We start from the raw sequence: 13,767 nt of genomic DNA, 5'->3' as shown, positions 1-13,767 counted from the left end.
TTTATTTCCGTGTTTCCAGCGACATTGGATTCGTTGGATAGAGAAATTTCTCTTTTTTCAGGCCAAAGTTGGCTTGGTTGGCCGTGGGAACGGGTTCAGTCAGGCCGCATCGAAAACACCAAAGTCGGTGATGCAAATCCGCGGGAGGAGCTGCTGAAAAAAATCGAAATTCCAGGCGGTCATAAAACCGGAGCCCGGTGCGGTCTGAACCCCACGTAGCCGGCCCGCCAAAGTGCGTGAGAGAGCGCTGATTGGCCAATGACAAAAATTCTTGCCGGACTCGGTACCTGGCACAAGTCAATTCCCTTGTCTAGCCACTGGGAACCCCGCGCTAGCGATTCACCGCCCTGCAAAATATCGGTGGGGACAGGTCGTTTTGCCGCCTGGCGGGGCAAGTTTTGGAGTCGATACAAATTTCTTTAACAGCCCTTCCGATCTCGAAGTCGACTCATTCGGTTCCTTTTTTCCCTTTCTCTCAATGCAAAAGGGCTGGTGAAGCTGGGTCATGACAGTCTGCGAGTGAAACAACTCTCTCTGTCGTCATCCACGCCAAAATCGCTGCGATATTGCTGTTCTAAGCCCCCTGTGCTTGGTCAGTTCAACGTCGCGTGAGACTCCAGTTCCCGGCTCCATCTACAACTACAACTGCTACGGGCAACTCTCCACGCGACTGCATATTCTTGTCCGGTCGTCGGCCGCACTTGTCCTTCATTTTTTTCCGACCATATATTTTCTCCCTTCTCCCTCTCACCTACCCTTCTTTTTCTCCCTTCTTTTTTAAGAGTCAGTCCGACAACACCACAATGGCTGCTCCGCTCTACCGGCCGGCCACGGCGCGCGTTAACAACACCGAGTCTCAAGGATTGGTCACCCTTGAGCTCGAGGACGGCGCAGCCTACCAGGGCTACAGCTTTGGCGCATCCAAGAGCATCTCTGGCGAGCTGGTCTTCCAGACAGGTTTGGTGGGGTACCCGGAGTCCATCACGGACCCCTCGTACCGCGGCCAGATCCTCGTCATCACTTTCCCCCTTGTCGGCAACTACGGTGTCCCTCCGAGGGAAACGCTCGATGAGCTCCTCGGCGACCTACCCGCTCACTTCGAATCGTCGCAAATCCACATCGCCGGTCTCGTTACGGCTACATATGCGGGCGAGGACTTTTCGCACTTCCTCGCAAACTCGTCTCTCGGCACATGGCTCAAGGAGCAAGGGGTCCCCGCCATCTATGGCGTGGATACCCGTGCCTTGACAAAGCGCATCCGCGAGAAAGGTAGCATGCTTGGTCGCATGCTCCTGGAGAAGAAGGGGCTGTCCGATGGGGACAGCAGCGAGGGCGATGCGCTCCCGGGCGTGTTGGGCGACTGGCAGTCTCGCTTCGAGACGGTCGATTGGGTCAACCCCAATGAGAAGAACCTCGTAGCAGAGGGTGAGTAACTGGGTTGTGGGGGATAAGTGAAGCGAGGCGCATTGCGGGCATTACGCTAACGGCTGCTCAGTCTCACTCAAGGCCCCCAAGCTCTACAAGCCTCCCGCGGCCAAGGCCCTGAACCACCCTTCGGGCCGCCCGCTCCGCATCCTCTGCCTCGACGTCGGTATGAAATACAACCAGTTGAGGTGCTTCCTCAAGCGCGGTGTCGAAGTCCTGGTCTGCCCCTGGGACTATGACTTCCGTGCCGAGACCTACGACGGCCTATTCATCTCCAACGGGCCCGGCGACCCGGCGATCCTGCAGCCTGTCGTGGAGCGCCTTTCGGTAGCACTAGAAGAAAACCGCACACCCATCTTCGGTATCTGCCTGGGCCACCAGCTGCTCGCCCGCGCGGCCGGCGCCCAGACGGTGAAACTCAAGTTCGGTAACCGTGGCCACAACATCCCCTGCACCAGCATGGTCACGGGCAAGTGCCACATCACGTCGCAGAACCACGGCTACGCTGTCGACGCTGCCACGCTCCCCGCGGGCTGGCAAGAACTCTTCGTCAACGCCAACGACGGCAGCAACGAGGGTGTCATGCACAACGGCAAACCGCACTTCAGCGTCCAGTTCCACCCCGAGAGCACCCCGGGGCCTCGGGACACCGAGTTTCTGTTTGATGTCTTCATCCAGACGGTCTCGGACTGCGCGGCGGACAGCAGCCTGCTGCAGAAGGGCGTGCAGTTCCCCGGCGGCACGGTGGAGGAAAACAACCGGCTGCACCCGCGCGTGTCGGTCAAGAAGGTCCTCGTGCTCGGTTCCGGTGGTCTCTCGATTGGCCAGGCCGGCGAGTTCGACTACTCTGGCAGCCAAGCCATCAAGGCGCTCAAGGAAGAGGGCATCTACACGGTGCTGATCAACCCCAACATCGCGACGATCCAGACATCCAAGGGCCTCGCGGACAAGGTCTACTTCCTGCCTGTCAACGCGGAGTTTGTGCGCAAGGTGATTCTCTACGAGAAGCCGGATGCCATCTACTGCACTTTCGGTGGCCAGACGGCCCTGTCCGTGGGCATCCAGCTCAAGGACGAGTTCGAGGGGCTCGGCGTGCAGGTTCTGGGCACCCCGATCGACACCATCATCACGACGGAGGACCGCGAGTTGTTTGCGCGGAGCATGGATTCGATCGGCGAGAAGTGCGCCAAGTCGGCCTCGGCCAACACCATCGATGAGGCCATGCGGGTCGTGAAAGACATTGGTTTCCCCGTCATCGTCCGCGCGGCCTACGCTCTCGGCGGTCTGGGCAGTGGGTTCGCCAACAACGAGGCCGAGCTCCTCGAGCTGTGTAACAAGGCCTTTGCGGCGAGCCCTCAGGTGCTGATCGAGCGTAGCATGAAGGGCTGGAAGGAGATTGAGTACGAAATCGTGCGGGATTGCCAAGACAACTGCATCACGGTGTGCAATATGGAGAACTTTGACCCGCTGGGCATCCACACGGGTGACTCGATTGTGGTCGCCCCGTCCCAGACGCTATCCGACGAGGACTACAACATGCTGCGGACGACGGCCGTCAACGTCATCCGCCATTTGGGGGTTGTCGGCGAGTGCAACATCCAGTACGCGCTTAACCCCTTTTCCAAGGAGTACTGTATCATCGAGGTCAACGCTCGTCTTTCGCGATCCTCGGCGCTGGCGTCCAAGGCTACGGGTTACCCACTCGCCTTCATCGCGGCCAAGCTCGGTCTGGGCATCCCGCTCAAGGAGATCAAGAACAGCGTGACGAAAGTCACCTGCGCGTGCTTCGAGCCCTCTCTCGACTACGTTGTCGTCAAGATGCCCCGCTGGGATCTCAAGAAGTTCACGCGCGTATCGACGCAGCTCGGCTCGTCGATGAAGAGCGTAGGCGAGGTGATGAGTATCGGCCGAACCTTCGAGGAAGCGATCCAAAAAGCAATCCGGTGCATCGACTTCCACAACCTCGGCTTCAACGAAACACCGGCACTTATGTCCATCGACGACGAGCTCCAAACCCCCTCGGACCAGCGGCTCTTCGCCATCGCTAACGCCATGGCGGCGGGCTACTCGGTGGAGAAGATCTGGGAGCTCACTAAGATTGACAAGTGGTTCCTGGACCGGCTCAAGGGCCTGAGTGATTTCGCCAAACAGCTCAAGGACATCAAGGCCTCTGGGAGTGCGCTGCACCCTGGCACCCTCCTCCGGGCCAAGCAGCTCGGCTTCAGTGACCGGCAGATTGCTACCTTCTGGGGGTCGACCACGGAGCTGGCGGTGCGGGGGATGCGTCTCGAGGCGGGCATCACGCCGTTTGTCAAGCAGATCGATACTGTTGCGGCCGAGTTCCCGGCGTTTACCAACTATCTGTATCTCACGTACAATGCCAGCGAGCACGACATTACGTTTGATGACAGTGGCGTTATGGTGCTGGGCTCGGGCGTGTACCGCATTGGGTCGTCGGTTGAGTTCGACTGGTGCTCTGTTCGGGCTATTCGCACGCTCCGCGAAAACAAGTGCAAGACCATCATGGTCAACTGCAACCCCGAAAACGTCTCGACTGACTTTGACGAGGCGGATCGTCTCTACTTTGAGCCCATCAACATGGAAACCGCCCTCGATATCTACGAGGCCGAGAAAGCAAGCGGTGTGTTGGGGGCCATGGGCGGTCAAACACCCAACAACATCGCGCTCCCGCTCCTGCGCGCAGGCGTCAACGTCCTGGGCACATCACCCGAGATGATCGACACGGCGGAGAACCGGTACAAGTTCGCACGCATGCTGGACCGCATCGGCGTGGACCAGCCGACGTGGAAAGAGCTGACCAGCTTCGACGAGGCCAAGGCGTTCTGCCAAAAGGTCACGTACCCGGTGCTGGTGCGCCCCTCATACGTGCTCTCGGGCGCGGCCATGAACACGGTGTACTCGGAACACGACCTGGAGAGCTACCTGCAGCAGGCCACGGATGTCTCGCCGGAGCATCCTGTGGTGATCACCAAGTACATTGAGAACGCCAAGGAGATCGAGATGGATGCCGTGGCCAAGGATGGGCAAGTCGTGGGCCACTTCATCTCGGAGCATGTCGAGAACGCGGGTGTACACTCGGGAGATGCCACCCTGATCCTCCCCCCGCAGGACCTGTCGGCGACGACGATTCAGCGCATCGAGGAGGCCACGCGCAAGATCGGTGACGCGCTCAACGTCACGGGCCCGTTCAACATCCAGTTCATCGCCAAGGACAACGACATCAAGGTGATTGAGTGCAACGTGCGGGCGTCGCGGTCGTTCCCCTTTGTGTCCAAGGTCATGGGCGTCGACCTGATCGAGATGGCCACCAAGGCGATCATGAACCTGCCGTTCGAGGAGTACCCGGAGATCCAGTGCCCGCCGGACTGCGTGGGCGTAAAGGTCCCGCAGTTCTCCTTCTCCCGCTTGTCCGGGGCCGATCCCGTGCTCGGCGTGGAGATGGCGTCGACGGGCGAGGTCGCTTCGTTCGGCGCTGACAAGTACGAGGCGTACCTCAAGGCGCTGCTGTCGACGGGGTTCAAGGTGCCGCGCAACAAGATCCTGCTGTCGATCGGGTCGTACAAGGATAAAGAAGAGATGCTGCCGTCGATCAAGAAGCTGCAGGAGATGGGGTACAAGCTGTTCGCGACGGCGGGCACGGCAGATTTCCTGGGCACGCACGGCGTGCAGGTGCAGTACCTCGAAGTGCTGCCCAAGGACGAGGACCAAAAGTCCGAGTACTCGCTGTCGCAGCACCTGGCCAAGAACATGATCGATCTCTACATCAATCTGCCGTCCAACAACAAGTACCGCCGCCCTGCCAACTACGTCAGCAAGGGGTACCAGACGCGCCGCATGGCCGTCGACTACCAGGTGCCGCTGGTGACCAACGTCAAGAACGCCAAGATCCTGATCGAGGCGCTGGCCCGGCACTTTGAGCTGGACATTGGCGTGCGCGACTACCAGACCAGCCACCGCACACTGCAGCTCCCGGGGCTCGTCAACATCGCGGCGTTTGTACCCGGTTTAGTCTCGCGCGAGAGCGCCGACCTACAACGGGTGACGCAGGCCTCGATCGCGGCCGGGTTCAGCATGGTGCGCATCATGCCAGTCGGCAAAGAGGGTGCCATCTCAGACGTCAAGACCCTCAAAGTCGCGCAGCAAAACGCCAAACGCGGCGCGTACTGCGATTTCAACCTCTCGATCGCGGCCACATCCGAAAACGCGCACCAGATCAGCCACGCAGCCGGCGAGGTCGGCTCGCTATTCATCCCCTTCAACCACCTGACCGACAACATCAGCAAGGTCGCCGCGGTGGAAGCGCACTTTGACGCTTGGCCCAAACACAAACCCATCGTCACGGACGCGCGCACCACCGACCTGGCGTCTATCCTGCTGCTCGCCAGCCTGCACAGCCGTCGCGTGCACGTCACGGCGGTCACGACCAAGGACGACATCAAGCTCATCGCGCTGGGCAAGGAAAAGGGGCTGCAGGTTACCTGTGATGTTAGCGTGTACTCGCTGCATCTATCGCAGCGTGATTACCCCGGCTGTCCGTTCTTGCCGACGGAAGATGACCAGGCTGCGTTGTGGGCGCATCTCGAGACTATTGATGTGTTCTCTATTGGTAGTCTTCCGTACCAGCTTGCTCATTTCCTAGGCAAGCCCGCGGATGTGACCGTTGGTATTGCCGATGCCTTACCGCTACTGTTGACCTCGGTGGCTGAGGGCAGGCTGACCGTGGACGATGTTAAGGCCAAGCTGCACGACAACCCGCGCGAGATCTTTGAGCTCCACGAGCAGCTGGGTGCCACTCTAGAGGTTGAGATCGACCGCCCGTACACAGTCAAGCCGACGGCCGCGGGCTCCTCCTGGTCGCCTGTCGAGGGTAAAGTCCTCAAGGCCTCGATCCAGCGCGTGACCTTCCGCGACGAGGTCGTCTGCCTAGACGGTTCCATCCTGTCGGTGTCCCCCCGGGGCAGCGACATGTCTTCTCACGGGGCTCTTGCAGCGGCCAACACGACCACCACCGTGTCGTCCCCCGCGGTTAAGCCCGTGACAGGCCAGCGTCATCCCATGTCCCCTCTGTTGGATGACCGCCGTTCGCAGCTCAGGTCTTCACACGGCCGGCCAGCATCCAAGGACACCACGATCGGGGCCGCGGCCACCAGCTTCGGCTCGTTTAACCAGCCGACTGCTGCCCGGGCTCACGGTGCAGACACAGACCATCATCACCACCATCAGTTCGGTCTGGGTCTATCCGCCCTCCAGCCGCATCAACAACCGCACATCTCCCCCCTGCAAGAGATGCTCTCGGCCCCATCGTCCTTCAAGAAGGCCCACGTCCTCTCCGTCGCACAATACACCCGCTCCGACCTCCGCCTCCTCTTCCACATCGCCCAAGAAATGCGCCTCGGCGTCCAACGCGAAGGCGTCCTCGACATCCTCAAAGGCCGCGTCCTCGCGACCCTCTTCTACGAGCCCTCCACCCGCACCTCCGCCTCCTTCGACGCGGCCATGCAACGCCTCGGCGGCCGCACCATCGCCATCTCAACCTCCACCTCCTCCGTGCAAAAAGGCGAAACCCTCCAAGACACCATCCGCACGCTAGCCTGCTACGCCGACGCCATCGTCCTGCGCCACCCCTCCGAAACCTCCGTCGACACCGCCCGCAAATTCTCCCCGGTCCCCGTCATCAACGGCGGCAACGGCAGCAAAGAACACCCGACCCAAGCCTTCCTGGACCTCTTCACCATCCGCGAAGAACTCGGCACCATGCAAGGTCTCACGATAACCTTCGTAGGCGACCTCCTGCACGGCCGCACCGTGCACTCCCTCGTCTCCCTCCTCCGCCACTACCAAGTCAAAGTCCAACTCATCTCCCCGCCATCCCTCGCCCTCCCCGCCTCCGTCCGCCAACTCCTCGTCAACGACTCCAACACATCCCTCCTAACAGAATCCTCCACCCTCACCCCGGAAATCCTCTCCCGCACCGACGTCCTCTACTGCACGCGCATCCAAAAAGAGCGTTTCGCCAACCAAGCCGAGTACGAAGCCGTCAAGCACGCCTATCGTATCGATGGCGGGACACTCAAGCACGCCAAGAGCACGACTGTGGTGCTACACCCGCTGCCGAGGAATGAGGAGGTCGCGGAGGAGGTGGATTTTGATCAGCGCGCTGCGTACTTTAGACAGGTCAGTTCACTTTTTGTCCCATCTCACAAACAATTTGCAATATACTGACCCGAAACAGATGAGATACGGTCTCTACTGCCGCATGGCTTTGCTCGCGTTGGTCATGTCGTAGAGCACGGGGATCTGGTCCTAATTGCGAATTTGTTCCTGATATTTCCTCTTTTTTTGTGTCTTGTTGAAAATAGTATATAAACACACTTGGTTCGGAACGGAAAACTGGGGACTGGAAAAGGAAAACGGAAAAGGGGTGGCAGCTTTTGTTTTTGTAATCTCGTCACTGGCGGATTCTTGCTTGATAGCTAGACCAAAGAATCTGTTGTAGACTTGTGAATGGGGCATGTAATTTGGATTCATGTTGTATACGTGTAATCAAAAGGCTCGTGTTTGCGCTACAGAAGGCGTTTAATGATTGTATATAAAATACACCATATACACCATGTTACATCAAGCAGTGCCTATAATGGTTATGAAAATCCCCCGTGTTAAGTATCCCTTTTTCAAGAAAACATCTGCGACTTCTCATGCCGCCTCCTGCAGGCAGTCCTCTTGAGTGTTCTCGAAATCGGCACGACCCTACCCCAAAACCCGTGGAAGCCAAGGATCCCCTCCTCTCCCATTTCCGTCCTGATACATCTCTGCTGTTCCTGGAAACCTCTCAGATAGCTGGAGCTCTCCCGTTTCCATCCCGATACGTTTTCCTTTTGAACACCCCGCAAGCCGCCCAAGGTTGAACCTAGTTTCCTCCTCGGCATCGATTCTTCTCCCAATTGGGTTCCCCGCCAGCCTCAGTCGTCCTCGTCGGTATCAGTTTTCTCTTTCGTTTTTTCCTCTGTCTTCGCTTATGCGCAGAGGGTGAACGCTCGGGCAGAGATGTCGAGGAAACGATCGCATGGGGAAGCGAAGCGCGCTAGTGAAGACAGTCTGGTCAGCTACGAGGCCTCAGAGAAAAAGGGAAAAGACCCAGCTCGTACAAAAGAGGGGACGAGGAAAACAGAGACAGACACCAAAAACCACAAAGACATGGCGAGACAAAAGCCAAGACGGTACAGGACAAGTGAAAAACAGGGTGAAAGGGGGTTGAGAACCGAGAAACAAACGGGAGGGAAGGGGGCAGCTCTGCCAACTTACCATTGAGGGTGGACTTGTCCTGGCTTAAGGACACCGCGAGCCACGGCCGTAGATAGAGAGGAAGAGAGGGAATGGTTGTATTCGCATATCCCGACGATGATGGCAGAAGAATACCTTGGCGGATGCCTTTGGAGCCAAGACGAGTACGAGTGCGAGATGATCAGATCGTATATGTACGGAGCGGGTTTGAGGGGGTGGTAAAACACCTTGGACGATGCCCCGTTATGGAGTTCGTCGTGCTGCAGCGAGTTTGAACGCTAATACGCTTGGCGAGGTTCAGATGGGTGTGGTTATGACAGTCGGAAGAGACAGCCGGATAGTTCATCCTTGAAGTTCGGAGGGTGATGCCAATGGGCTGAAAAGGGTTTAAAGAGGTGGTTTAAAGTGAGAGTTGCTGATAATGGTTCGGTATTTGCGAGGGGATCTGTCTCTCTATTTATACGTTTTCTGTGAGGACTGTGAGCCCTGGGATGTGGAAAGAGTCAACAGTATAGGCATCATGGCGAGAAGGGACATGGTATGGTATACTACTGCCTCAGGACCGAGCTCGCGGAGGTGGTTGCCCGGTCTATGATTTGAATGAAAGATATCTAAGGAGAAAGACAGCGCAACCCTCCAATTTGAAGTAGGCATCATTGACACTCTGTTTTGGGAAGTTACATGTATCATATCGTCTAAACTGAACCTGCCTTACACCAACACCAGCAAATACCCCTATATCAACCCTAACCCTATTAACCCTAACCCTCATTCACGAAATCCCAAACCTGGATCCCAAGCTCAAGCTTCAAGCTCGCTCCCACACAACCCACTCGAGACTTCGACATTCAACTCTCTAACCCCCCACGCCCCAACTCGACTTACCCGTCCCGACGCACGGCTAGCTGGGTCGCGCGCGAGGCACGCCATGATATAACCACCCTTGCGCCCCAAACCCAGCACTCCTACACCCCAATTGCGACAACCGACACCCAATCGGCCTGGTGTCCCTCAATTCCCCGCGGGCCGAACGAACCTCGATAATTCTCGCAAGCACCTTCATTTCCCCCAGTCCGTAGGCGGCCACCTCCGCGACCACGGCCACCACGATCACTCTCGGCCCAAAGACGTGCTTTTATAGGGCTGGCTTCCACGCCCGCTGGTTTCTGCTGTATCTCGCTTCTAGAGCTGAATCTTCCCGGGCCGAGGCCCAAATCAACCCCGCCCGCAACGACACACCAGCCGAAGGCGCGTCGTCCACCACGACACACGGTCCCGCGCGACACAACTTCGAGGCCACCAACCAAAGCGACAACACCCAGCCGTCCAGCGTATAAACCCCACCAGCTAGACGGGACGAACAACCCAGGTTAACCCCCCCCCCAAAAACGACACCAAGAAATACACAGCCAGAAAGAAAAAACCATGCCCCCCCCACACCTCCACCCCCGCTCGCGCATGACCTCCTCCCTCTTCGCCACCACAGTCCTCGCCAGCTTTCTCGTCGTCGCCCTGCCACATATCCTGCCTTGTCCCGCACCACGTCGAGCCTACGCCGATGGTGGTGACGGCGCCATTCCTGGACAGACGGGGGCCGACGGGGGGTCGGATGGGGTGAGGGTTAGGAGGGGGAGGAGGAGGAGGGAGGGGATTGCTAGTGCTGATGGGGAAGTTGGTGCTGGGGTAGGTGGTGCTGCGGCGTCGGAAGGGATGGGGGTGGTGGAATTCAGGCCTGGGATGGGGAAAGTGGGTGAGGAGGAGGGGGTTGTGAAGAGGAGGAGGGAGGGGCAAAAGAGGGAATGTCCTGTGCCAAAACCGGGGGGGATACTGGGGGAGTGGTTGGGGTTTCATGGGGTAGCGGGAGAGGGAGAGGTGAAGAAGGGGAGGCCGGATAGGTGATCGGTTATGAGCGAGTTAACGCATGTTGGACGAGGTGGTAGATTTGTGCTAAAAAAAAAAAGGAAGAGAAAAGATAGAGTTGTGGATATGGGATGGATATATATACCCTCGGATGGTCAGAAAAGCCGCCGTTTAGAATATAAAATGATATTGGAACTGTCACAGCATGAACGGGTGCCAATTTGCCGTGACAGAATACGATTGTCTTTTATCACGAGGGTAGTATGCGCCCAACAATGAGAAGTAAAGGGGTGCTTCCCCACGACATAGGCAAGGGTTCAACGCAAGATGCCATCCTCTCAAAATGCCCGGTACAAGCAAGTCCGTCCGCTGAATCCTTTGAACAACGCGGATCTGATACTTTCTCTTCCGGACAGACAAGGCACTACTTTACTCGAAACAACGGCAAACTATCCCGAGCACTCCCGTTTGCACCGCCAGTGCTTGCAAAAGGGCTCGGCCCGTTTCTAAAACAACCCGCCTGCTCCAACTTTCCAACACCAGTTTATGTCCCCCCCCCAGAGAAAAATAAATAACCTCAAATTCTCCTCCCAACCCCCATCCCACCCAAAGTAATCATAAACTCTATCACTGTTAAGCTCATCTCGCTACCACACTTGAGAACACCCATCCCATCTCACCCATCCCATCTCAACCCATGCCAAGCTCTAACCGTAGAACGAAACATACACCTAGGGGAAGCCAAGGGCGATCGGACTCTGGCAAGGGTTACTTATTCTGGATGAACGTGTGAACTCGCCTTCGGACTGGTGTTTGCCGGTCTCGGTAGGGCTGGGCTGCAGGCTTGGCTTGGTTTGCCTAGTATTTGGCAAGGAATTTTGGGGGCCAATTTCTGGTCTTTGGATGGGTTGGGTTACGTAGTGGTTGTGTTGATATCTATTTTGGGGGGGATCGAGTTTGCTAGAAGAGGGGGAAAGTGAAGAGGGGGGCACACAGTCGGGAGTTGCTGTCCGCTATACCCGGATTCTCTCCCAGTTTTTTTTTCTTTCCTTTTCTTCTTTTTTCGAGACTTCTTCCGGCATTACTCAAGGACGCCACCCGGTAAATGCGAGCCAGTTCAGAGCGTTCAGAGGCCAGCACGGGTCGACGACGCCCTCGGCACGGATGTAGTTTCACCTACCTGGAGTTCCGCCAAGGAAAGGGGGCTTCGTTTCCGGTGTGCTATGGTAATAGGTAAACCCACACGGCTTGGCCCTATCGGCTTTTTTTATTCCCCGTTTCATCGGCGTGGTGACCCCAAGCCTTCACGTTTGCAGCTTTTTGTCATTCTCGCCATCAATTTATGCCAGCCAGTGGGAAGAGTGAGAGGGAGAAGAATACAAACCATGCTATATAGCCTCGTGGGCCCGTAGTTTAAACTGTTAATGGGAAGCCCAAGGCCCTTATGTCCGTCAATTTCTCCTTTTGCGCGGCCGGCCGTTCCTCTACTTCTATTTCTACTTGTATTAATAGTAATTGAGGTGAGTTGTCGATATCCTCTATCCTAAACCCAATCTGCTTCTAACCGTCTACTCCAAGCTGTGCTCAGTTCCATTCCTTCACCGTCCGTCAACACCTTTTCTGTTATATTTAACATCATACGACCCACAACTCTACAAATGAAGACCTCCACCTTCCTCACCCTCGCCGGCCTGGTGTCAGCGTCAGCACACGCCAGCCACCTCGCCCCGCGCCAGTTCAACTTCAACGACCTCCTCAACGGCACCCTCACCAATGCCAACGGGGCGGCCGACCTCAACTTCGGCGACCAGACCGCCTTCGATGGGCTGGAAATTGGCGGCGTGAACCTGGGCCGTGTCGACCTGGGCAACCAGGATGTGGTGGCCGAGGCCATCCTCGCGATACTGGGCGGGCTGTGTCTGGGGGATTCACTCAGCCGGAACAACATCCTGAGTCTTGGGTTCAACAATGATGTGGATATGTTCTTCCAGCTGGCGCAGCTTGCGCAGTTACAGCAGCTTGGGTTTGTGGATGTTGGGGGGATTCAGTCGTTGTTTAATGCCGCGCAGGTGGGAGGCGGGTTTAATGCCGCGCAGGTGAAAGGGGGGTTTGATGCCGGACAGGTGCGAAGCGGGTTTGATTTTGGTGAGTTTCTCCTCTTCCTCCTTCAGGAAAAGCTCAAAAAAAAAAAAAACTAACACACCCTTCTCCTATCCTAGGCGTCTTCAAACGTGAGGTATCCAAAGTCAAAAAGACCATGAAACGGACCAAGCTCCGACGCGGAAAGACCGCCAAGCGGCAGCAATGCGTCCAGGAAAACGGCCAGAACAACGGCCAGAACAACGCCGTCAACGAAGGTGGTAATATCAACTTTGCCAGCGCGTCCCTGGACACCGTCACCACAACGCTTGCGGAAGAAGCTGGGTTCACCAGCGCCACGGCCGTCGTGGAAGCTACCACCCCTGCTGCCGAAGAAGCATCCACGACAGAAGAAGCGGTTGCGGTAGCCACTACGGCTGCCGAGGAGAATGCTGCTTCGGCGACAGCCAGTGCAGCTGAGGTGACCGAGACTGGTGGCGCTGCAGAAGTGACCGAGACGGCCACAGCCGGCGCTGCGGAGGCTTCTGAGACGTCGACTACAGTTGAAGCAGCTGCCGAGGCATCACTGGCAGCGGAGGTTATTCCTGCGGCAGCGGAGGCTACTGTGGTTAATGAGCCTGCTGCGATTGAGGCCTCTCCTACGGCCATCGCTGCCGTGGATACCGCTGTTGCTGCTCCCCCTGCTGCTGCTGCCACAGCTGCGGCGGAGAATGTTGGTGATCTGGTGGATAACCTGTCTGATTTTACACGCTAAGAAAACTCGTGATAAATATGAGTGGTGGACTGAGTTGGGAGATTTGTTTTCGTTTGTTGTTGCGTCATGACATACGGGGCTGGGAGGGTTAGCACGAATAGTTACTTCTGGCCGAGATTCGTTTCACAGTAACTCCAAGCGTAAACGGCGCTTTGTCGTCAGCATTTGTTTCTTCTCTGTTTTTCTTTTCGTGCCAGCTACTATGAGACCCAATAACACATTAGAAACTCAAAACACCGTTTTGAGATGGACTTAAGGCCTGTAGTTGAGTCCTAGGGTGTCCGCTTTCAGTCGGACTTGTCATCAGCTCGCGAAATCATTCGCCT

General features: G+C 57.0%; 3 protein-coding genes across 3 annotated transcripts; all 3 read left to right on the top strand.

Annotated features, from left to right (window-relative positions):
• Positions 1 to 803: 803 nt before the first annotated feature.
• On the top strand, positions 804 to 7,732 carry C8A04DRAFT_25414 (uncharacterized protein; the record flags this gene model as incomplete). The annotated part of the gene is made up of 3 exons (XM_062779545.1): positions 804 to 1,425; positions 1,496 to 7,620; positions 7,679 to 7,732. The coding sequence occupies 3 exons, from the start codon at positions 804 to 806 to the stop codon at positions 7,730 to 7,732; spliced, it is 6,801 nt and encodes a 2,266-aa protein (XP_062640208.1).
• Positions 7,733 to 10,152: 2,420 nt separating this feature from the next.
• C8A04DRAFT_25413 (uncharacterized protein) lies at positions 10,153 to 10,626 on the top strand (the record flags this gene model as incomplete). The annotated part of the gene is made up of 1 exon (XM_062779544.1): positions 10,153 to 10,626. The coding sequence occupies one exon, from the start codon at positions 10,153 to 10,155 to the stop codon at positions 10,624 to 10,626; it is 474 nt and encodes a 157-aa protein (XP_062640207.1).
• Positions 10,627 to 12,245: 1,619 nt separating this feature from the next.
• C8A04DRAFT_25412 (uncharacterized protein) lies at positions 12,246 to 13,441 on the top strand (the record flags this gene model as incomplete). The annotated part of the gene is made up of 2 exons (XM_062779543.1): positions 12,246 to 12,732; positions 12,807 to 13,441. 2 exons carry the CDS (start codon positions 12,246 to 12,248, stop codon positions 13,439 to 13,441), a joined length of 1,122 nt encoding a protein of 373 aa, XP_062640206.1.
• Positions 13,442 to 13,767: the final 326 nt, after the last annotated feature.

This window comes from Dichotomopilus funicola (genome assembly GCF_033296635.1).
Source record: "Dichotomopilus funicola strain CBS 141.50 unplaced genomic scaffold C8A04scaffold_6, whole genome shotgun sequence".
Lineage (NCBI taxonomy): Eukaryota > Fungi > Ascomycota > Sordariomycetes > Sordariales > Chaetomiaceae > Dichotomopilus > Dichotomopilus funicola.
This window is presented reverse-complemented; position numbering and strand designations above follow the sequence as displayed.